At 36.0% G+C, this 22,819-nt stretch overlaps 1 protein-coding gene across 2 annotated transcripts in view; it reads right to left on the bottom strand.

The window, feature by feature from the left end:
• The window catches only part of SRGAP1 (SLIT-ROBO Rho GTPase activating protein 1), a 113,396-nt gene that overhangs the window by 14,364 nt on the left and 76,213 nt on the right, over positions 1-22,819 (bottom strand). Inside the window, exons 8-16 of one of the 2 annotated variants that reach the window (XM_088141777.1) lie at positions 21,000-21,101; positions 19,352-19,549; positions 19,140-19,224; positions 16,277-16,304; positions 12,756-12,789; positions 8,842-8,902; positions 8,263-8,340; positions 6,068-6,202; positions 2,252-2,357 (exon numbers count right to left, since the gene is read on the bottom strand). In XM_088141777.1, coding sequence (XP_087997903.1) covers positions 2,252-2,357; positions 6,068-6,202; positions 8,263-8,340; positions 8,842-8,902; positions 12,756-12,789; positions 16,277-16,304; positions 19,140-19,224; positions 19,352-19,549; positions 21,000-21,101 — 827 coding nt within the window. The remainder of the gene's footprint in view (positions 1-2,251; positions 2,358-6,067; positions 6,203-8,262; positions 8,341-8,841; positions 8,903-12,755; positions 12,790-16,276; positions 16,305-19,139; positions 19,225-19,351; positions 19,550-20,999; positions 21,102-22,819) is intronic. The other variant, XM_088141778.1, reaches the window with a different exon arrangement.

The following is a 22,819-nucleotide window of genomic DNA, read 5'->3' as shown; positions in this document are numbered from 1 at the left end:
TCTTGTGGACCACTTTTATGTATTTACTCATCCAAAATGACTCATTTAATTACATATGCTATTTTTTAAAAATATTACCATTCTTTACTCAGTCTATGTAAAGGCCTTTAATCACTCTGTACTCAGAGAATTTCCTTTTGCCTTTGAACCATCCCCAATTTCTCTGAATTCTTTGTCCCAATATCTTTCACAACCACATTGTAGTGTTTTCTCTCTTACCACATTAAAAGCCTAGCAGAATCTTTTTCTGCACTAAAAGAAAATTCCATCTGCGTGTCTGATAGTTCCTTTCTTTTGCTTTCCTTCTGGCTACCTCACTTTTTTGCCTAGGTACCTAAAGTGCACCCCATGCTGCACAGGAAGATCTGTCTCTATAGGATCTCAATTCTTCTGTTTTCTCTTCAGTCATAAGTTAACTGTTCCTTTTTAAAAGTTTCCCTACTTTTCTCTCTACAGTTTCAATTCACAGCTAATTCCCATTTTTATTTCACTTCACTTGGAATTCAACTGTTTCCGAAGACAGTATTCATTCTAACTTTTAGGTGGTAACACTAATTCTTTTTCCAATACCACTTTTCTAATCCCATAGGCCCCTCTATGGTTCTGTTTCTTGGTTCCTTCCTTTTTTCCTTTCTCTGTTCACTATTTCCTTACTCCCTCCAATGTATCCCTCCTAAATATTTGACAGTAGTAATATACTCCAATTTCCTCTTTCATTGAAGATGGATCTGAGCAAATTTTAAGTTCCATAAAGATTTGGGAAACAATCACATTTTATTATAATGCTGAATACATAGAATATAGTTCTGCTGCTCTTCAAATTTTTACAATATGATGTAGCAAATACTAAGTATATACATATATATTAGGGCTGTGCATGCTTCAAAAACAATTTAGCAGTGCTTTGAATTCTGCACAACCATAGTACTTCTTTGCCGCTCATTAAAGCAACTACATCTTTTTCCTAGCTCATGCAGAAGCCTGAGAAAATATGTGGCTGCTTTAATGAACAGCAGAGATATGACTTTTTCATGTAAGATTTGAAGCACTTTTCCAAAGTCATTTTCAAAATGTCATAGCTCTCCTATATATGCTCATACATGAAAATTATAATGGAGTCTTAAAATGAATCTCTTTACATATTGAAAACTTTTTGAAATACGTTGATTGATGCCTGTACCAGACAGGATTCCCAATGTACTCTATAATTAGACTTAAATTGACAGATACAAGCTTCTGAAGGCAACAGCTGAAATGTACTTTATGATCTAATTCTATATTAGCATTGTGGGTGCATACCTTTTGATAAACTGCTATTTTGAAACTTAGACCTGTAATGTCTAAATACACTGCTATTATTTTACAAGTTATTGGTAATCCAAGCATAGAAATACTGCATATACCTCTATGAGTTAGAAAGTTTTTGTCTTAAAAAGTTCACAAATATTGCCCAGGCCTAAATATTCACCATCTTATCTTAAGAGATTGAGATGTCAGCTTATTTATTGTTTAAAGCCTGGATTCCCAAGGTAGTCCTCAAGGGCAACAATACACCCACAACATGTTTCTTGGTGCCTGCCAAACTCCTTGCCTCACCCAATCTTATTTTAACAATATTTTAATTAAAAAGTGAATAGGAAGTTAACAAAGGAAAACCCAAAGATCAAACATAATCTGCCATACCAACAATGCCTCTGGCATTGTAAAGATATGTGTTTGGGTGTGTGCTTGTTTTGAGACTGTGCCCACCTGCCCAGATTAAAAACGAAGTAAACCAGGGTGACAGAGAGCAACCTCATAAGTTAGAGCAGTGTTCCTCAACCTTGTCACGTTTGAGATGTATGGACTTCAACTCCCAGAATTTCCTAGCCAGCATGTGCTGAAGTACAGCATTCTGTGATGATGGAAATGAGAACCTCATACAGTGTTATCCCATACTAAAGTACATGTGAATAAATTACTGAAGCTTTCTTAAAAAAAACTCAAAAACCCAACATTCTGCTGGCATGCAAATGTACAAGCATTACAACTTTCCAAGCCTTCCCTACTATTTCTATGACATTGTCACTGAAAGAGCTAATCCCAGTTTGCTTGAAAATCATCCCTCTTCTGTCAATTAAAGTAACACAGTCTTTGTTAAAATCAAATTCTTTCTCTCTTTCTCTCTCTCTCTCTCTCACACACACACACACACACACACATCCTTCTCAAAATATCTGAAGTATTCTTATAGGAAGTTAAAGCTACTTACTGATTGAGGAAGGCAAAGAGATATCTTAATAATATAAGGACTGATCTGGGCAATGTCAGCAAGAGTTTACGTATGTGAAGAGCTCTCTCATAGAGATTTTCTGTTCCTGTAACATCAAGTAGACAAATTGGTTGGCTACTGAAAGTATAGAATAACTTTCTACTGTCTGATACATTGGGCCACAACTCAAGAAGTGTTGGGTTATATGGCATTTGGCAATTATTGGAATTGTACTTCAACCCATTTGGAGGACACCAGATTGGGAAAAGATTGTATAGACTATATGAGAGTACAAAGTGGACGTATTAATTTGTTCTAGGATTTTCTGTTGCCATTAATTACATTAACAAGTTCCAAAGGCTTGTGAATGGTTAATTTATCCAATTAGGATCTTTGTCTATATCTGGAAGGAGAAAAATATGCATGCCTGCTTGTGCTTGTTAGTTCAATGGATATAGAGTGATTCTTATCCACCCTGGATGCACTCAGGGCCAAAGTACATCTGATCTTAAGTGTGTTCAGTACTCTTAAGTGCAAGATTTTATTTTTGTTTTTAAAAAATGTTACAGTACGTATATGGAAATACTAGTGTGTATTTGAAGTGAGGAACTTTCACACTTCGCTTTCCTCAGATGAGTTTCCAATCCCAGGTTAATCCTCTATACTTGCAATTCGCACTGCAAAAATAGTCCCATTTTCTATTCCCTACCACTGAATATCGACTCAGATCAAGCTATGTGTGCTGGCAATTTGGGGGAGGAAAACTATACAGTAAAACTACACAGTTAAAACCAGATGTAGTGGGCCCTCAGTTACAGCCCAGTTAGGCTGAATTGCTTGCAATTTAGTTTGCCTGTTCCCATGTATATTAAGCACTGAGGCTGCAATCCTATAATCACTTTAAAGTGAGTCATAATAGAATTCACTCCCAAGCAAGTATATAATATTATTACAACTTGTATGCTAAAGCTTAGATTTGAATGTTCTCAAGAACAGCATAGATGCTTTCTTGATCATTTGTGCTGAACTGAAAAGAATGCTAATGGGAAATGCATGCAGTCAGGATGTCATATCAACATATCTGGCTTGGCGCCAAAGCTAATGATGTCATTGTAGATGGTATACCTGAGAAATGTTAAAACACAGGTGTGGTTTGCTTATGAGTACCTGTTCAGCTTGTTATATATATATATATGAAGGCTGTATCCGTGCCTGATAACTGAATGGATGCCATTATTGTTCCCTTATACGAACAGAAATATATTTATATAATTATTTATAAGATTGTTGAACTGTTTCATTCCAGATGCTCAAGGTGGTGAATGCAGGAATGAACGCAAAAGCTACATGGGGATTAGCTTGCTAAGTGTGCTCTGGCAGAATTCTGTTTGACAGACAACAGGAGGTAACAATGGCAAATTTTGGGAACTGCAGTGCAGCTTTATGCCAGGCAGGGGGGTTACTGACCAGATTTTTGTTCTTTAAGAGGTCACTGAACTATGCATTCATATCAAAAAGAAAGTGTATTGTATACTAATTGACTCAGAGAAAGTATATGAGAAAGTGAACACACTTTTATGTTTATGGAATCTTTTATGTGAATACAGAGGTGGAAGTTGATTGCCAGATGCAGTAAGAGCAGTATATGATGAATGTAAAGCATATGTGAGAATCAACAGATCAATTCAATTTTGAGCAGGGAATAAGTAAAAAATGCATAATGTTTCCTTGGTTGATGAATGTACTTATGGATAAATATAGAAGGATAGTTGTAGGTGACATTAGAGATATGTAGCTAGATATATAAATGTGTGTGTATTTTTGTATGCAGGTGATGCTGTGCTGTTGGCTAAGAACCCAAATGATTTTCAATGAATGTTTGATAAATTATATGATGTAATAAGGAGTATGGATCAGCAAATTAAAATATCAAAGACCAAAGTAGTTATGTTTGATAAGGAAAATCATGTGAATGACTACAAGTTATACATAAATGGTGAAAAATGAGTGCAAGGAAATGAATTTGTGTACTTTATAGAATGTTTTAAAGATAAGAAAATGGATGGAAAATTTTAAGACATGCAAATATTAGTAGAAAGACAGTGGGTAGTATGCAGTCTATTGAAAAGAATGGAAAAGAAAGAAGCAGAATAGTTAATATAAGAACATGCTTCTGCCCACTTCATTATATGGTATGTAACGAGAAACATACAAGTAATTTGAATACAATGATAATAAGTTTTTTAAAAAAAAAAAAAGAAAAAAAGGGTTATGAATGAATGAGTGCTGAATGAATTGGATACAAAAATGGATAACTAACACATAGGAAGTATGTTGTGGTGCTATGATTATGTGGAGCAAATGAAAGACAACTGATTCAAACCAAACATACAAAGAAGAGTGAATGGATCAAAAAGAAAAGGAAGTTTTTGTTGGATGGAACATGTGAGATTCTCAGAAAGAGAAAGGTAAGGCTTAAGCAACAGGTAATATATGAAGTGGCATATGGGAGTGATGGAAGCAAGGATGGTTTGCAAGAGTGCTATAGAGATGTATAGTGCATTATTCTGGTATAAACAAGATTTAATTAGATTTCCTTTTCTTTTTCCAAAGTTAATATCTTTAATTTCTTTAGTTTGCTTTTTCTTAATTCTTTTCTGTGCTTTGCATAATATTGCTTATCCGGAAAGGGAATAGTATAATGCATATACAGTGGTACCTCGGGATACGAACGCCTCTGCTTGCGAATTTTTCGGGTTACGACCAGCTCCGGCCCCAAAAATTTACCTCGGTTTGCGAACTCCGCCTCAGGGTATGAACCGGATTGGCGGCCATTTTCCACCGTGACACGTGGTCCGTGGCCATTTTCCGCCCGTGCCACGTGGTCTGCAGCCATTTTCTGCCCGTGCCACGTGGTCTGCGGCCATTTTTCCGCCCGTGCCACGTGGTCCGCGGCTGTTTTTCCGGCTCTGCCGCGTGGTCCGCGGCCGTTTTCGCGCCGCACCGCACCACGCTGTTTTCGCGCCGCGCCAGGCCGTTTTCGCGCCGCGCTGTTTTCGCGCCGCACCGCGCTGCGCCGCACCCGGCCATTTTCGCACCACACCACGCCGCGCCCGGCCGCTTTCCCGCCCGACGCGTGGTCCGTGGACGCCAGAACGGATTAACGGTAATTACATTGAACCTTATGGGAAATTGCCTCAGGTTGCGACCAAATTCGGGCGGAGGGCGGAACGGATTAACCGGATTTACATTGAACCCTATGGGGAAATTTGCCTCGGGTTGCGACCAAATTCGGAGGGCGGAACGGATTAACCGGATTTACATTGAACCCTATGGGGAAGTTTCCTTTGGGTTACGACCAACTCGGGATACGCCCAGAGTCACGGAATGGATTAAGTTCGTATCCCGAGGTACCACTGTATATGTATGTGTGTCAAAAAATATTCTCATGTTGGTGCCAAGTGAATTCCCTATAGGAGAATGCTGTGAAATCAGAATGATATAAAAACAGCCCTGTCCTTTGTATAAACATAATATAGTACATCAACCAGTGGTACTCAGAGGGGGGCTCAGCTAATAAGCTACCTGAAATAGCTATACAAGAGAGACAGTCTGGGTGCTACATAGGCAAAACTTACAGAATACCTTGTTCTTACTGAAGAGAGAATGCAAATTAAAAAACACATTTGTTAAAATAGATGCACATAAATAACTAAGATGGCAGTAAGCTGTCCTATGTAAAGCTGTGGTTGAATATATGTTTCTGTTTATTAAAATTATCATTCAAAACACATGAAAGAAGCAAATTTAACTTACTGACACAAGAAATAAGATCATTAAATCTTTCCTTAGGAAAAATAGGATTCTCCAGCCCACGGAAATAGAGCTTCAGTACTCCAGCAACTGAGTTAATATCATGGTTACTTTGGTCATCTGCCAAAGGATTTTCACCTACAAAAATAAATCAGATTAAATACTTACAGGCATTTGATCTTGACAGCACTCTTCTATATAAGATTCTGAGCCATACTAAATAAATAATGGTCATCCTGAAATTAAAATTAATGTAACAGGAACTAAAATATTTCTCAAATATATATTTTTCCCACTGGGGTATGGACTTTGACTCTTTTAATTCTTTGTAATTATAATGGAATGTAGAGTATATAGTCTTGAAATCTCATACTTTTTCACCTCAAAGAAAGGTATATCCTTGAGTATTGGGCCAGAGGTTAGATAAGCCTCTTGGGTAATATTTTAGAAGAATAAGTGCAGTTGCCCTTGGATATTCTTATTGTTGCTTTTAGTTTTGTTTTGGTGATTTTTAAAATCTATTTTAACCTCATGTTAAGTATTAACTGACTGACTAAATAAATAAATAAGTGTTCAGCAGAATGTCAGATCCAAAAAAATATACTAGATTACCCATGTAATAATAAATTCATTTGATTCAGTCATCCTTAACCTGAGCATGATTCAGATGTGTAGACATCAGAATTCTCAGAATTCACAACAAATGCAAGGGTTGCTAAAGAATTCTGGGAGTTGAAGTTCTCATATCTGGAAGGCACTCAAGTTGGGAAAGGCTGATTTGGTTTATTTATGGGCTGAATTAATCTATTATAATAAGGCTGAATGGAATTCCAGTACTCTTGAGAAGCTGAAGATTGCATTGGTTAAATAAGTCTTTACAACTATTTTCATTCAGGTCACATACTATACAAATACTGACTTATTTAAGCTCATACGTTTCTTTGAGGTGAAAAAGTAATTAGAGATTTTAAGAAAATGTGCTCTGCATTGCATTGTGATTACAAAGAATGGATTCTAAAGCCAAACTCCAGTAGAAAAGATGAAGATTTTAAGGACTGCATTTGTGTTTTAAAAAAAGGACTGCTACAAGATTGAAATATAGTTTTAACACTGTCCATTTTAGCAAATTCATTTATTAACTGATTTAAACAAAACTTTAGAACTTGACTGGTAATAATAAGTAAATAAGACAGCAAGTTCTGTTCATTAAATAACCTGGAAAAATAATGGATTCTTTGAGGGGTTTTTTTCACCTCACCAAAATAATACCACACAAAATTTAAGCATATAAAAACACTTTGCAGGAGCAGATTAAACCAGTCTAGCAATTTATTCATTTTTTTTCTTCACAATAATCAACAAGGTGTTTGTGAAAAACCCAACAGGAAGACATGTCAGTGACAGTAACCTATACTCATAGAAGGCCTTTTAAAAATTTTTTTTATAAAGATGCAGTTGAAACACATTGTAACTGGCTGTATATTACTTCATTCTCCATAAATTAGTGTATTTACTTCAGAGGAAGGAATTTAAGACAATCTCACAGTAAATAAAATGATAAACACAGACAAAAATCCTGTACAATGCCCAGATTCCCAACCTTCTCCATCTAGGATTCCCAATTCCAGCTGAAACCAGTCATGAGATTTTACTCTTTCCTAATAAATGTGTCATAATTTCTAATGTGTAATCTGTAAATACATATGAAAGATTTTTTCAAACATTATTTAAAAAAAAAAGGACAAGGAGGAAGAGGAGAAGGAGAAAATAAATGGAAAAATGGAACACTACTGGGTGCAGATGAGGTAAGATGAAGGAAGAAGTAACTGAACAGAGAAGGAAGCAGCTGCCTCTTTAAGAATTACAAATAGGATTAAATTCAGAAGTAGCCACCTCTCTTAGGCAATAGTTAAGGCTACTATATTTGGGCTACAATAATCTGGATGTCACAATAGGACAGCAGAACTATGGTAAACTCTTTTTGCTGCCATCTAGTGCCTATGAAGTTCAGATATGGTAGCCTTATTTGAGGCCAATCTCCAAAGCTATCTATGTTTTTAAAGATCAGTTATGTTAATTTCTTTGTTCTTCTATTCTTCTCAGTGAATAAAAGGTTCTCTCCCCTTCACAAATAATAATTTAGGAGATGAGCTTTTGTAGTATGATGGTACATATGCACAGGAAAAATGATAAATCACCTCTCTCAAATGAATTTTTAATATCATTGACCTCCACCTGAGAGCCCGAGACCCTGAAAATGCCTTGGTGTTGAAGACCTGAAAAATAATAGTAATAAAGAAATACATGAAATCCAATGTGATATTTCAAACAAGGGGAAATACTGGCATCTTAGTCCTTTATTTATTACATTTACATATAACCTTCCAGAAAGACTCCTCAAAGCAGCTTACTGCATTTTGAAACACAACGCTAACTTCTTCCCCAGAGCAAGAATTCCTTTTCTTGCTTGGTCCCTCTTTATTCCTTCACTCCATTGCTTCATACATTCCAATTAATCCCTTTCTTATTGCTGTCTGAATTAATATTCTGTTCTTTCTGTTTTGTTTTATTCCTCACCAAGCCCTTCCCTCTTTTTAGTGGTCCTCCTAGTTTTCAACAGGGAGGTTCTTTCATTCAAGACTAAAGTTTTATTATTCTTCCTAACTGTAATTGGAAATGGATCAGAACATTCAGAAAAAAGCATCATGATTAAGCACAATATTCTTAATAAAAACAACAACTAGTGGGATTAAGTTAAAACACATTTTGGAACTCACCGTACAAATTGATAAATCGGATACAGCTTTCTACAATGAGGGGGATTACTTGTCCTGAGTCCTGGTGAGGGGAAAAATAATCCAAATATATTGCAAATTATATGAGATAAATTGTCTCTATAAATAGTACTTAATTATCATTAGGATTCAATAGCATCCTTATAGTATCAGACACATAATACTCTAAAACATCCAAATCTCACTAGAATGATATCTATACCAGTTATGCCTCTTGATTATTTAACTTTTTATAAAACAAGCTCCTGAGCTAAACTATCTTCTTCAGTTTGGTCGGGAAGCAAACAATAATGCCCAGCCTACATAACCAATGCTGTATATTTCTAGTGATGGTAGCTAGCAAGTCCTACTTCAGAAACTGAACTGTCCGCTAGATGCAATAATAAAGGAAGCCACATTGAAAGTAATAAATCTTGCCTGCTTGAAGTGCTGCTGTTATTGGATCTAATAAATCTTGGCTTATTTATTTAAAAGCTAGGGAATTTTTTTATTCTTCTTCCTTTCCTCTTTTGACTTGTTTAAAGCATTTTATTATTTGAGGAGTTCCGCAAACACAATTTCCTGATACAACAGAACTGAGAAAATGTTATTTAATGTCTGATTATTAAAAAAGATATGACACCAAGATCATATTTAGGATAAAGAAGTACTGAATTATAACATACAAGAAAAAAAATGAAAAATGATGAGAACTTACAGGCACAGTGCACACTCCTGCTCCAATAAGCCAAGTTTATTAAATTGAGATCCGTATACTGAACTGGTTCTATAGATTATATGATAAATCTGGCTACTTATGTTTGTGTTTCTTTAATCCTTAGAATGTTATTTACTTCATTTTAATATACTTTCAATGATGTTATATTACTGTATCAACAACTAAAAGCAGATGTCTAAACTAGTTAAATAATTGTTTTGATCAATGGGTATAACTAGTCCAGAATTGTGGATTGAGGGACCAGTGCCCCACTTTCTTCCTTCTAGTCACAAACACATGGCCATTAAATTGTTCAAGAGGAAATCTTGGTTTCCACATTAACCTACTTCAGTACCCATCACAAAAGTCATTCTATAGACATTTGACCAGTTCTATGGGAAAAAATACAAGAAGAAATAAGTTTCCAGAGTTACCATGATTCCTTGTAATGCAATGGTCTGAAATAAACCTTCAGCACCTTATCACAAATGGGAGTGGGGAGAGTCAAAACTAGGAGGAGATGCTTCCCTGTTGTACCTCCTATTTTGGGGAATGGCCATCTGCAGGAGATTTGGCATGCCCTGATCCTGCTGGGTTCCCAGAAGCTGGTCAAAACACAGAGCTCTTCCAGAAGGCTTTTAAAATTAACCAATTAACATAACAACATTGGAATTGCTAATTTGTATTGGAATACTATGAACCTTTTCCCCAAAGAATGACAGCTCTGGTTTATTAGACTCTTAATACAAGGGAGCTCCTGTTCCATGATGAAAACTGTCTGAAGGAATCCTGCAATCAGTCACCAGATGCTATTGAGAAAGCAATACTTCTTTTTCTTTTCTGCTTGATAGTTTTGTCACTTAATATTCATGAGCATTCTTGAATTGGAATGAGGCCAGAAGGATACTAATTTCTCTGCATTACAAATTCAAATTCCTATCACTATAATAGGTGGGCAAGGACATTTTTCCAAAATTAGGAACTTTAGCAGCATGCAGACAGTTAGCTTTCTGGTATCATATGGATTTTGGTCTTCATTTTAACATTTCTTTCTTTTAAATGTATCATTTCTATTGGTCCTTTAAAGCACTCAGCAAGATGGCTAAGAAGCATATATAATAAAATGAAACAAAAAAGGAAAATCCATATAGGCAATCACTGAACTGACTTATAAAATCAGATTGTCACTGTCCAGCAAATGTGAGATTCTCCTACCTCGCAACTCCCTTCTATCCTCTTGGCCAGTGGAGAAGGGAACTCTCTCTCTCTCTCTCTCTCTCTGTCTCTCTCTGTCTCTCTCTTGCTTTCTTTTCTGGGTATGAGTATTGTGTGCATGTGAATAGATTTGTATGTGTTTGCTTGCAGAATATGTTATAACAAAATAATTAGAAAATGCTCCTGGGACCTTTACTGTCTATGCTCTGGCACCGCATCCAAGATCCGGGATATTTGGTAACAGAGATGCTAATGAAGTGTTGTCGAGCCCCATGCATCTGGGCAAAATCAAGGAACCAAGAATCACACAGATTTTCAGTAAGATGTCTTTAATACTAGTCTGGAGTAAATACAGAATCTTGGAAACTGTCGGAGGAAGATCCAACTCTCATTTATAGTGAGTTAGTTAAGGCAAAGTCTCTTTGAAGGATTTGAAATGCTTCTTTCCAGTTTCTTTCCACCTGGGCTAAATTGCTGTTTATCAATTGCTGTCAACTGACTCACTTGTTAACCGTTGACTATTTATTTCTACTTTCTCTGCCATTCCTTTCCCAGCGTCTCCAAATCTCTCACAGGTACAGTGGTTAATATGTCAGACTAAGACTAGGGAGTTCCAGATTATCAGCCTTAGCTATAGAAACTCACTCAATGCCTTTGGGCCCTTCACTCTCTCTTAGTCCATCCTACTTAGCAAGATTGCTGTCATGGGAATAAAACAAAGGAGATCTCCATATAAGCTCCCTTGACCTCTTGGAGGAAAAGTGCAGTGAAAATCTTTTAAACAAATAAATATGTAATAGCAAACTGAAAGATTGCATCCAAGAGGTTCCAACTTGTGAAGCTTCTTTGATCAGCAGAGGATTCCACTAGTGGAAGTGGAGCAATTTTAGACTTCTTTAACGTCTTTGTTCTCCTTGTATGAAAGAAGGGGAAATCACTGAAAAATCATCTCACTCTTGTGTCACAGACAGAAGACTGCTGGATTAAAGAGCTCCCATTAATGGATGGAAACTGACTAGAAATAGGCCTGATCCTGCTAGCTTTTTTGGACCAGAAATAAAAATTAGGGAAAGGTAGGAATTGTCTACAGGCATGAATGTCTTTAGGGGACCTTCTGGGAATCAGGTTTATGTCAGAATATTTCTCTCCAAAAGCTTTTCTTTTTAACAGCAACAATCTGGAGATAAAAGATTCCTCCACTGCCACACTGCTGCAAAAAAATATGCTGTGAGATATGGGGCTCTGGGAGAGTAGGTGGTTCTCCATCTGGGTAAGTTCCCATTCATGAACTGAGAAATCAAAATACTCTCCATGTGACTTATTTGTGTAAGGAATTTTGTGAAGTACCTCATGGATAAATTCCAAGAAGAGTTTACACTACTTTTTTGGGGGGGGGGGGAGCTATCCATCTTAAGAATATAAGAGATAGTTATAAGCTATAAAATTCCACAGAATTAACTTTAAGGTATATTTTATACAAAATATGTTATATCTGTCACTATGTTTCCTGACAAATTTGTGGAAAGTATATACATCCTTGAAAACATCTTGGCACTGCTAATTAATGATGATAAAAATATAGCTTATGAATTACTTTGATTTAAAAAAAAACCCACAGAAGGATCCAAATGCAAAGTAAGCCTTTTGTTTATTCTTCTGATGCAATAAATACTTAATGTGATATTATAAACTGCTTTCCTAGTTAAAAAAGCAGATTATAAAATAGTACAGGATTGTTACACAAAAAACAGTAACAAAAGTGTCTTGCATGCACTCATTTCTTGCACCCCTGTAAAGACTGCGGTCTCTACATGCCTTGTCTTACAAAGTGGACACTATACATATACTAGGCATAGAATATTTGAGCCATTTAAAAAGCTAAAAAATACTTGCATACTTTTTTCACTTCTGAATGCAAATAGTTCCCAACAATCAGATAATAAAAAAATCAGACAAAACAATGTTCAGTTCATTAGCATTATACCTGATGTCTGGTGTGTGAGTTCCTTCGTCCTCTGCTGTAAAATGCAGTTAGAAATAAAATACAGAAAAATAGGATGAAGAACATAAATACAAAAGTCACAAAATATAGATATTCATTAAGCTTAAAGAGTTCCTAAAATAATGTGAAAATAAAACAAATACTGGGTTCTTAGAACCAGTGTAGCATAATACTGATTGGGAGTAATCTTCTATGTGAATTTAATCAGGACATTATAAGAATATGCACATGTACATATTGGCTTCCCTCACTTTATGCTAGGGTTATGTTCTCTGAAAACCTTGCATAAAGCAATCTGCATAAAGCAAGATACTTAACCAATGGAAAAAAGGGGTGGCAGAGAATGGTGTGAAATTCCGTAACCCAAATGTACTGACAAATGTGTACATAAATTTTTAGAGCCTTATTCTTAAGCACTGTATTGCATAAACATATTTTCTTCCTTGTCTCATGTTCTATGTACAGTGAAAGCATTTTTTAAGTCTTTTCTACAACTGGGTTTCTAATGTGGGTGATTATCATGGCGAATAAAGAGGATCACATCATTGCAAATTTTATTAACATTCTTTGTTGTGTTGCACACAGTGATTTGCCTATGTGAAAAACTCATCCTAGGGCAGAGAATCCTTCACCAGCTTCAGCATCATATTGTGTGTCCAACTTTGTATCTAGTGTTAGGGAGGATCTTTTCCTCTTTATTTTGGGTAAGGGGATTGGAGGAAATGTTGATCGCTGTTTTGATCCCATAGTAACAGTAGTAGCAATTGCAGATATGGAAGTACTGTAAATGGGAGACAAGGTAACACTTGAAAGTACTGCAAATGGGAGACAAGGTAAAACAACCATACAACATGATGGCCAATGCATAAGTGAGGGGTTTGGTGGGCTTTTGGTAAGAAAATGTTCAAGGGGTTTTGGTGGGAAGAAGTGTTCGGCATAAACCAACTATGCTGGCACAAATTTCATAATAGCATTTTTTTAAAAAATAAAGCACATTCTTGAATGAAAATCATCAATTGCATTAAAGAGAATTTGCATAAAGCGAGAAAAACTAGTACATAAAATGATAGCCTTTTAATGGACTATGTTAATCAAGCTCATAGTTCAATTATTATTTTTATTATTCCACATCTGTTATGCATGTATATGTGCATATGTATATACTGTGTTCTTTCCTTGTGATTCCAAAATATTCAGAATTGGTTAATTAAGAACATGCTGAACATAGTCATTTTAACCAGAAATGTGTTACTCAAGTGAAAAGAGCTAGCATTTACTGAAAACTTAAGTTCATTACTTGTTGTATCCATCCAGAAATTTAGGGGAGGGGATTTAAGTAAAAAGAAGCAGTTATGTAGAACAAGGAAGATAAGAATTTCACAAATATTAACAATTAAGATGGATTTATTAAGTAATTTTCTTTTGTAAAATCTGTTAGGTCTTACACCTTTCTTCTAGGCGCAATGGGTCTTAAGAACAGGATAACGTTATTTTGTGAATTGATATTCCAAAGTTTCACATGTTTGTTTCACCATATATAACTATAACCCTCACAAATATTTCCAAAAGATAAGATTGGGAGGCAGTGGTAAGTGGTATGTACAGTACTGTGCAAAAGTTTCAGGCAGGTGTGAAAAAACGCTGTAAAGTAAGAATGCTTTCAAAAATATATATTGTAATTGTTTATTTTTATAAATTTACAAAATGTAAAGTGAGCGAATAGAAGAGAAATCCAAATCAAATCAATATTTGGTCTGACCACCTTTTGCCTTCAGAATAGCATCAATTCTTCTAGGTACACTTGCACACAGTTTGTGAAGGAACTCGGCAGGTAGGTTGTTCCAAACATCTTGGAGAACTAAGCACAGATCTTCTGTGGATGTAGGCTGCCTCAAATCCTTCTGTCTCTTCATGTAATCCCAGACTCAATGATGTTGAGATCAGGGCTCTGTGGGGGCCAAACCATCACTTCCAGGACTCCTTGTTCTTCTTTATGCTGAAGATAGTTCTTAATGACATTGGCTGTATGTTTGGGGTCGTTGTCCTGCTGTAGAATAAATTTGGGGCCAATCACACACCTCCCTGATGGGATGGCATGATGGATAAGTATCTGCTTGTATTTCTCAGCATTGAGGACACCATTAATCCTGACCAAATCTCCAACTCCATTGGCAGAAATGCAGCCCCAAACTTGTAAGGAACCTCCACCACGCTTCACTGTTGCCTGCAGACACTCATTATTGTACTGCTCTCCAGCCCTTCGGCGAACAAACTGCCTCCTGCTACAGCCAAATATTTCAAATTTTGACTCATTAGTCCAGAGTACTTGCTGCCATTTTTATGCACCCCAGTTCCTATGTTTTCGTGTGTAGTTGAGTTGCTTAGCCTTGTTTCCACATCGGAGGTATGGCTTTTTGGCCACAATTCTTCCATGAAGACCACTTCTGGCCAGACTTCTCTGGACATTAGATGGGTGTACCTGGGTCCCACTGACTTATGCCAGTTCTGTGCTGATGGCACTGCTGGACATCTTCCAGTGTCAAAGGGAAGTAAGCATGATGTGTCTTCCATCTGCTGCATTAAGTTTCCTTGGCCGACCACTGCGTCTATGGTTCTCAATGTTGCCTGTTCCTTTGTGCTTCTTCAAAAGAGCTTGTACAGCACATCCTGAAACCCGGGTCTGCTTTGAAATTTTTGCCTGGGAGAGACCTTGCTGATGCAGTAGAACTACCTTGTGTCTTGTTGCTGTGCTCAGTCTTGCCATGGTGTATGACCTGTGACATGAAACTCCCTTCCACAACCTCACCTTAGTAGCAGAGTTTGGCTGTTCCTCACCAGTTTTAAGTCTCCTACACAGCTGTTTCTGTTTCAGTTAATACTTTACAGCATTTTTTCACACCTGTCTAAAACTTTTGCACAGTACTGTAGTTGCCAAACCAGAAGGCCTTACGCTGCTGATGTGTCCCTCTGCCCACACACAGGATGGATCCTTCCACAAGATATCTACATGCAGTTTATTCACCTGGACCTTCCCTTCTATGAATCCTGAGGGTGTTCCCCACAGACTCACCACATGTAGAACAAACAATGACCTTTGATCAGGAGGATGGCTTTCTTCTTTGGAAAGCCAAAGAAATCTGCCACTGATGTGGGCACAGATGGCAGAAGAAATTAATATATGTACTGAACAGAGAGGCTAGAATTCTGATGCTAGTGACAAATATCTACCATTAGCTCCTGTGGTGGCATAAGTGGGCTGTTAAAGAGATGGACAATATTTTGAAGATGGGTCCACAATTTTTCTTTTCATGGGGGGGGGCACTGAGACCCATTGAGAGCTTATTGGAGATGTGATTATAATTTGGAAGGTTCGGTGTCCTCTTCTTAAAGTTTCTTCCTTTTTTAAAAGCATTGTGTTAAGCCATTTTAAAACAAAATACTCCTAGTTTACAAAAATTACAGCTTTCTGTAAAATAAACTCTGTGAGATGTTTAATAACTTACCTTGTAGTCATATATTCTGCCCTATGACCTAAAGGATAAGAGAAACATAATCTGAAAACCAGTGGAGCCAGAAGTAGCTTTCCTGCATAACTATACAACATGTATGCTAGCCAGATTTTCAATCCTCAATTATTTATACTGTAACTGTTCATATTTATTTTACAAGACTTATTTTCCTATGACTACAGAGAGTTTTAAAATGTTCAGAAAAGAAACATTCTTTCTTATATGTGTAAAGAATATTTATGCTATTAAGTTAAGTAAAACAAAATTTTAAGCAGTGGTACCAGTCTGTGCATGCATATATAATGAATTATTCACAGAAAGAGAAAAGCTTGCCAGGATGCTTTGGGGAACGAACATATTGCCAATGTTCATAAGTTAAAAAATAATTTAGGATGTAGCTATACTTAGAAAAGTAAATATTTAATGACGCCACATAAAGACATATGACTTTGTGTTAAATAATATAAATATCTGGTATATATGAGCCTAATAATGTTCTACATATCCTTAATACCTATCAATTATTTATAACCAAGCAACTCTTTAAAGGTCCTTCTGAAATAGATAGAAGTTGCACAAAAACCATCAGAGGTGGATGACTTGTAGAAATTAAGACAACAACGACAAAATAGATTTCCACTAGTTTACCAAATTAGAAATAATGGCCCAATATTGTTTTCAATAAACATAATTATGGCAGTTTGATGGGTTAAGAGTTCAGTTATGAATTCAATTCTTATAAATGCTGACATTTCTGCAAACAGACCAGGTTCAGTTTTACGCAGCTTGATTTAGTTAACGTATGTAGCTTGATTTAGTTATAGGTAAACCTGAAACTTCAGGTCCACTCATATAAGTTTCTATAAGAGCAGAAGTTGCTGTTTCTGCTCATAAATGATTACGGAGATTTTGTTTCACAGCACACCTGTGGGACAAGAGGATTGTCACAATCATACATAGTATGGCCCAATGAGCTGGTCTTAAAAACAACTATTTAATTTTTTAAAATTCATATAAACTGATCTTAAAATTGCCATGTACCAAAATAGCAGGTATGTCTGTAGAGAGATCATGACACATAGGCAGACAATGCAGTCAAATATTAAATTCTGTGGTTAATAGTTTTTTTTTTAACTTGATTTTTGTATATCTGCAACAGCATGATTATAAATTCCATTTAAAAGTATGAGAGAGATTTCCTGTGATTCATGACAATGCATGAAATCCCACTGTTAGAAGAATTACTCTGCTGGAGCACATTTGGAATGAAAGATGTGCTTTCCCAGAATATAATGAACAAACTGGCAGCGCCATGCTTTTGCTACGAAAGTTCATAATGCATTCTACTCATTATGAGGCACTGTTTGAGCCTTCAGGGATGTAGTTAATAAATACTACAGCAGTAGATGCAAGGTAATGCTATGAAGAGAGAAATATCTTGACTCTTAGGAATTATAATATAAAACAATTCACAGAGTAAATTGGACACTAAATGGCCTTGCACAGTAGGATGGCTAATTCTGCCAAAGTATCTTCTTTTCTATCTCATCCTGCCTATTAGGGGTTTAATATCTTTTCTGCAATAATTATTAGTAATTGGTTTATTAAAAAAAAGAAAAGAAAAATGCAATGCTTCAATAAATAAAAAAATAAGGTTAGTTTTATTTTGTGTGTGTGGTTTTGGGGGGTTTTTCCTCATCAAAGTGTATGTTCTATCATTAATTTGCTATGTTATGAATCTGGGTTTGCACCCAGTACTAAACCATAATATGACTTTTGGTTTATTTCCCCTTGGTTTAGCATGATCCTCATCAAACAGGAATCATGGTTTGCAAACTATAATACGTGGGCTTGTGCATCACACTAAATCCCCAAACAAGCAGAACTGCATTATAACCCAGTATAATAAATAAGCTGGGCACAACTTAAAACCATGTTTTAAATTTATTGCAATGGTGGAGAAAATATGTAGCTCAGAGTTGAATTGTTGGATTCTTGGTGTTTTCTGAGCTTGTTTTTCTTTTTGCAGACATTTTATTACCAAGCTAGGTAACAGCTCTCTTATAAGCATTGCTGATGTTACCTAGTCTGGTAGTAAAACATTTGCAAGAAGAAAACAAGCTCAGAAAACATCAACAATCTAATTCTGGCTTATAGTCACTGATTTTTATTTTTATTTTTTTTGCCAGTGAAAATTGGATATGATAAGAGAAACATACCATGCAGTGGCAATGGGAAATTTAATAAGTGTGTGTGGTAAAACAAGAAGTGATAGGATCAAGAATAAATAGGTCCTGAAGGAATGTAAGAGAAATAAATGAATGAGAAGTGAAATGCAGAGCAAATATATAATGAATGAAGAGTGAATGGATGAAGAAGAAAGGGAAGACCAAGAAGGTCATGGGTAGATGGAGTTGATGAGATCCTCAAAAAGATAAAGATTAGAATTTAAAGAACAAAAGTTAATGCATGAATCTGGTGAATGGATATGATGGAAGAAAGAATCTTTTTCAAGGTTAGAAAAGTATGGAGAGGTACAGTGAATAGATCTTGTGTGAACTAGATTTAGATATGTTTTCTCTGTCTTATCTCATCCCTTAATTTCTTTAGATTACTATTTTTCATTACATTTCTGTGCTATGGAGAATGTTGCTTACCCCAATGGGCAGTAGTGTGATGGCATGAATATATGTAAATTCATTTTTTTGTTTTTGTTTAAGTTTACCATCAATTGCCTTTTTTGGTATGTAAAAGAGAAGGATCTGCTTTCCATGCAGCAGAAAGCTATGTTTCCTATAATTACTGAATCAAGTCCAAGTGTTCAGTATATATCTGTAATGTATTTTGAATGGTTTACCTTCTCCAAGTGTCCGCTGCAGTGAATCATGTTTTGCTTGAAGTTTTGTGATAAGATTGCTTCCTTCCAGGTACTCTCTGAATTTCTGCAGAGACACAGATCTATGTGTTTCATATCTGAATAGTTGTAATCAAATTAGTGGGATTTCAGGGAAAAAAATAACTACCATCAGATCACGCCACATAATATATCTGGAAAAGTATTCAACATACCATGAAATAGAACTGTTCAGTCTCCTGCTGGTTAGCTCTTCTTTTAGCAATGCTTGGCTTGCTCAAGTAGGTCTCAGAAACGGTTGACTTCACAGACTCAGTTGAGCGACTGTGCTGGAAACATTCAGAAACATCATAGTCTTCAATGGTGACCATATCTTGTATTGTCTGTAAAGTAGCTTCTGTTGTCTTCTTAACCTGGGGTTAACCATTTCATGAAACAGAAAGGTGGATCAAAATTTATTTCAGAATGAGAATGGAAAAGGGTTGAGAAAAATCAATCCTTTGATACATCTTTTCTGATGAAACTGTGGGTTGTAAACATAAGAAATATGAGGTTTCGCTAAGTCCTAGATATAGACCCTGCTTCTGAATCATCAAAACAAAACAAAAGCAATTAACAAATCAAATTATAGTCTTCAGTTCAGACTCTTGTTTCAGAATTACTACTGTGTTGGAGTTTCTTGTGAGAATTAAATTCTTTTCAGAGGGTATATTGCAACGAATATCACATAGCATTATTTGTGTTTAGTTCCTTTTGGTGACACGTATGAAAGTATGAAAGAAATAGGGAGTACTTTAAAAAGCATCAAGAACGAGTGGATTATTTCCTGAGAGCAACTCATTAAGCACCATCCTCTCTCTCTCTCTCTCTCTTTTTTTGGCTGAGTTTCAGAGACTTAGGATGAGTTTCTGCTGATGTTCTTTCTCCTTCTCAAATAGACTATTTTTTTTCCTACCATAGGTTGATAAACATATTCCCTTTTGCTCAGTTCTGTAGGACTGTTTTTAAATATAAAGTAATTTGAAAAGGGAGCTCTGTACATGAGCATTCAGCCTGGTTAATGACAGTTAGCAAACGGAGAACATAGCCGTATGTCCTCTGTGCTGTCCCATTCTCCTAAAACAGTTAAAGCAGATGAGAAAAGCTGCCAAACCACTTTTGCATGATGAAGCTATATTCACTTCAGAGTGATCCATATAATTTCTATATAGCAAAATCAGTACTGCAAGAAGAATGCAATTTTTAAAAAATCCGTCCTAATAGGGATTTGCAAAATATTTCAATTTAGAGTCAAGTTGTATGACCCCATCTTAGCGAGTGTTTCACGTACATCACTAATAAGCCATGTGTTGTGGTACTGGGAAAAAGGCTGAATTGTTCCAAAATCTATTGTTTTCCTCCTCTGTATTTATTTTTGGTTTGTAAACCCTTGGGATGTGGACTTGCCCTTTCATTCTTTATAAAATATCTGTATACAGATGGTAAAATCTTTTTTTTTTAATTGTGCTATGCGCCAACTTTCAGAAAACTGATTTGTATGAACAGAATTATTATAATAAAGTTATAGAAGTTATGGAAAATTTATCACAAAGCATAATAATAGAGCTGCAAAGTATGGAGTGAATCTTATATATGGAAGGGATAAAACAGAAGGATACATTATCCACCAGATAATATCAAAATAAAACTTCGGCTTAGAAAGACAAATTTGCAGAATTCCATTTTAACATGTGAAAGATTTGGTATTATAGTCTGTATGTGGTTGTAGCAGGCATACATGTCATAAATAAATAAATAAAGATTAAATAATGAAGGTAGTCATTACACCATCTATGTCACTGTATGGACAGGAACAAATGTTACCTCTTCATTTTCGATTTTCAATGTTGTCAGTCGAGACTGAAGTTGCTGATACCTAAGCATGAGTTCCCCTTGAACTGGCTGTTGGGCACTGACCTGAGAAACCTGGAAAAGCAGTAGACACTGAGAAATCAGGTGAAAAGAGGAGAAAAAAAATGCACAGTCGTGGGCTCCTATAATTCTGCTTTGCACAAGGGATCAAATCTGCAATCATCAAGACACAGGATAAAATATATGAGGCTAATAATTTTCCTTTAATTAAAGGACTACAACAATTTACATTAAATTAATATTCCTACAGATAATTGAATATACAGACATGTCACTATGAATATGGGAACATGAAAATTGCTATGGGTGCTTACATATGAGACACTAACAGAAAAACGATGGTACTAATCACCAGGGATGCCTGGATGTTGTCAAACTGGTATTCATTATGCAGTAGCTGCAAACACCACAATTGTAACAGACGGGCTGACTGAACTGCCAGAACTTGATTTTCAGCACCGCTTGAAACATGGCAACCTTCTCTAACTTATGGCCCTCCCAATGCACTGGCTACACTATGTCTGACCAAAGAACAGTATCAGCAATAAATAATTAGGCAGGCAATTGTTCATTCTAGAATGCCATCTTAAAACACTCTAGAAGTTTTTTGTTGCAGTTAGTGTCTTGCTATACTTTTGAATGATTTTGGAGCACTCTGAAGAAACTTGAATTATATAGAAAACATAAAACCACCTTTCCCCTTCCTTTACTTATAGGTTGCAAGCTACAGTTGATGCTTGTTATTTGCAGATTCTGCATTTGCAAATTCGCCTACTGGCTAAATAACTTTGTAGTTATTTGTAACTGGAAAATCAATACTCGTGATGCTTTCGTGGTCAGAGCAGTGAAAAATGTGAGTCACTGAACGTGCATGCTCCCAGCTGAGGTTTGTATTCACTAATTCAGTCTTCGCAGCAACTTTATAGAGCCTAACTACCACAAATTCTCATTGAATCCTCTGTATTTGGCCAAGCAACAAAAAGATTACCAGTCTTGTGGCACAGTTCAATAGACAATAGTGAATAGTTGATCTGACCTGGGATTTGCATAGAGTATCTAGTAAATTAAGTTCCACACAAAATGTAGTGAATGGCACTCTTTATACAGCTTGTTTGGCTATCTTCTAGTGTCTGTAAAAACAATACTGGCTTTTGCTCTAACAACTCTTTCTTCAGCTCGATAAAAGCTAGAAACGAACAAAAAGAAATCACAATAAAGTAAAGTACCTATCTAGATGCAACAAAAATACGTTTAAATTTCATCCTTTCTGGGAATCTTAATTGATCTAAATAAGAAATTGATGCATTTGAAGAGAATACCAGTTTCTTTGGATATCATCAGTGGTATCTAGGGCACATCCTGGATTGAAAATAGTTGGAGAGAAGGAATATGAAGTGTACCTGTTAGGTCAATTAACAGGACCAAACTATGAATTATTGCCACTTGAGTGACTGCAGCATAAATAGCATTTTCCAAAAAGCACTAAATGGCAATATCTCCATTTGACATCTAGAAATGTGTCAGCAGCCAAAGTGCTTCAGCATGTACTTGTATATATAGGAGTTAACATAGTCTCTATATAATAAATTCACATTACTTATTAGCATACTAAATTATATATTCAAGAGTACAGGGAGATGTGGTATGGGGAATCGGAGTGTCTACTACATCCATACCTAAGAGAAACTCTTTCGGCATGATTGCATTTCCATAGATTTAAATGTACAATTAATTCAATCAAAATATTATATATACTACACACACATTGTTTT

The sequence above is a fragment of the Python bivittatus genome, unplaced genomic scaffold (genome assembly GCF_059951505.1).
Source record: "Python bivittatus isolate LINGU-HERP-01145 unplaced genomic scaffold, Pbiv_v1 ctg000330_np1212, whole genome shotgun sequence".
NCBI lineage: Eukaryota > Metazoa > Chordata > Lepidosauria > Squamata > Pythonidae > Python > Python bivittatus.
Note: the sequence above shows the minus strand (reverse complement) of the source record. Positions and strands in the feature narration are given on the sequence as shown.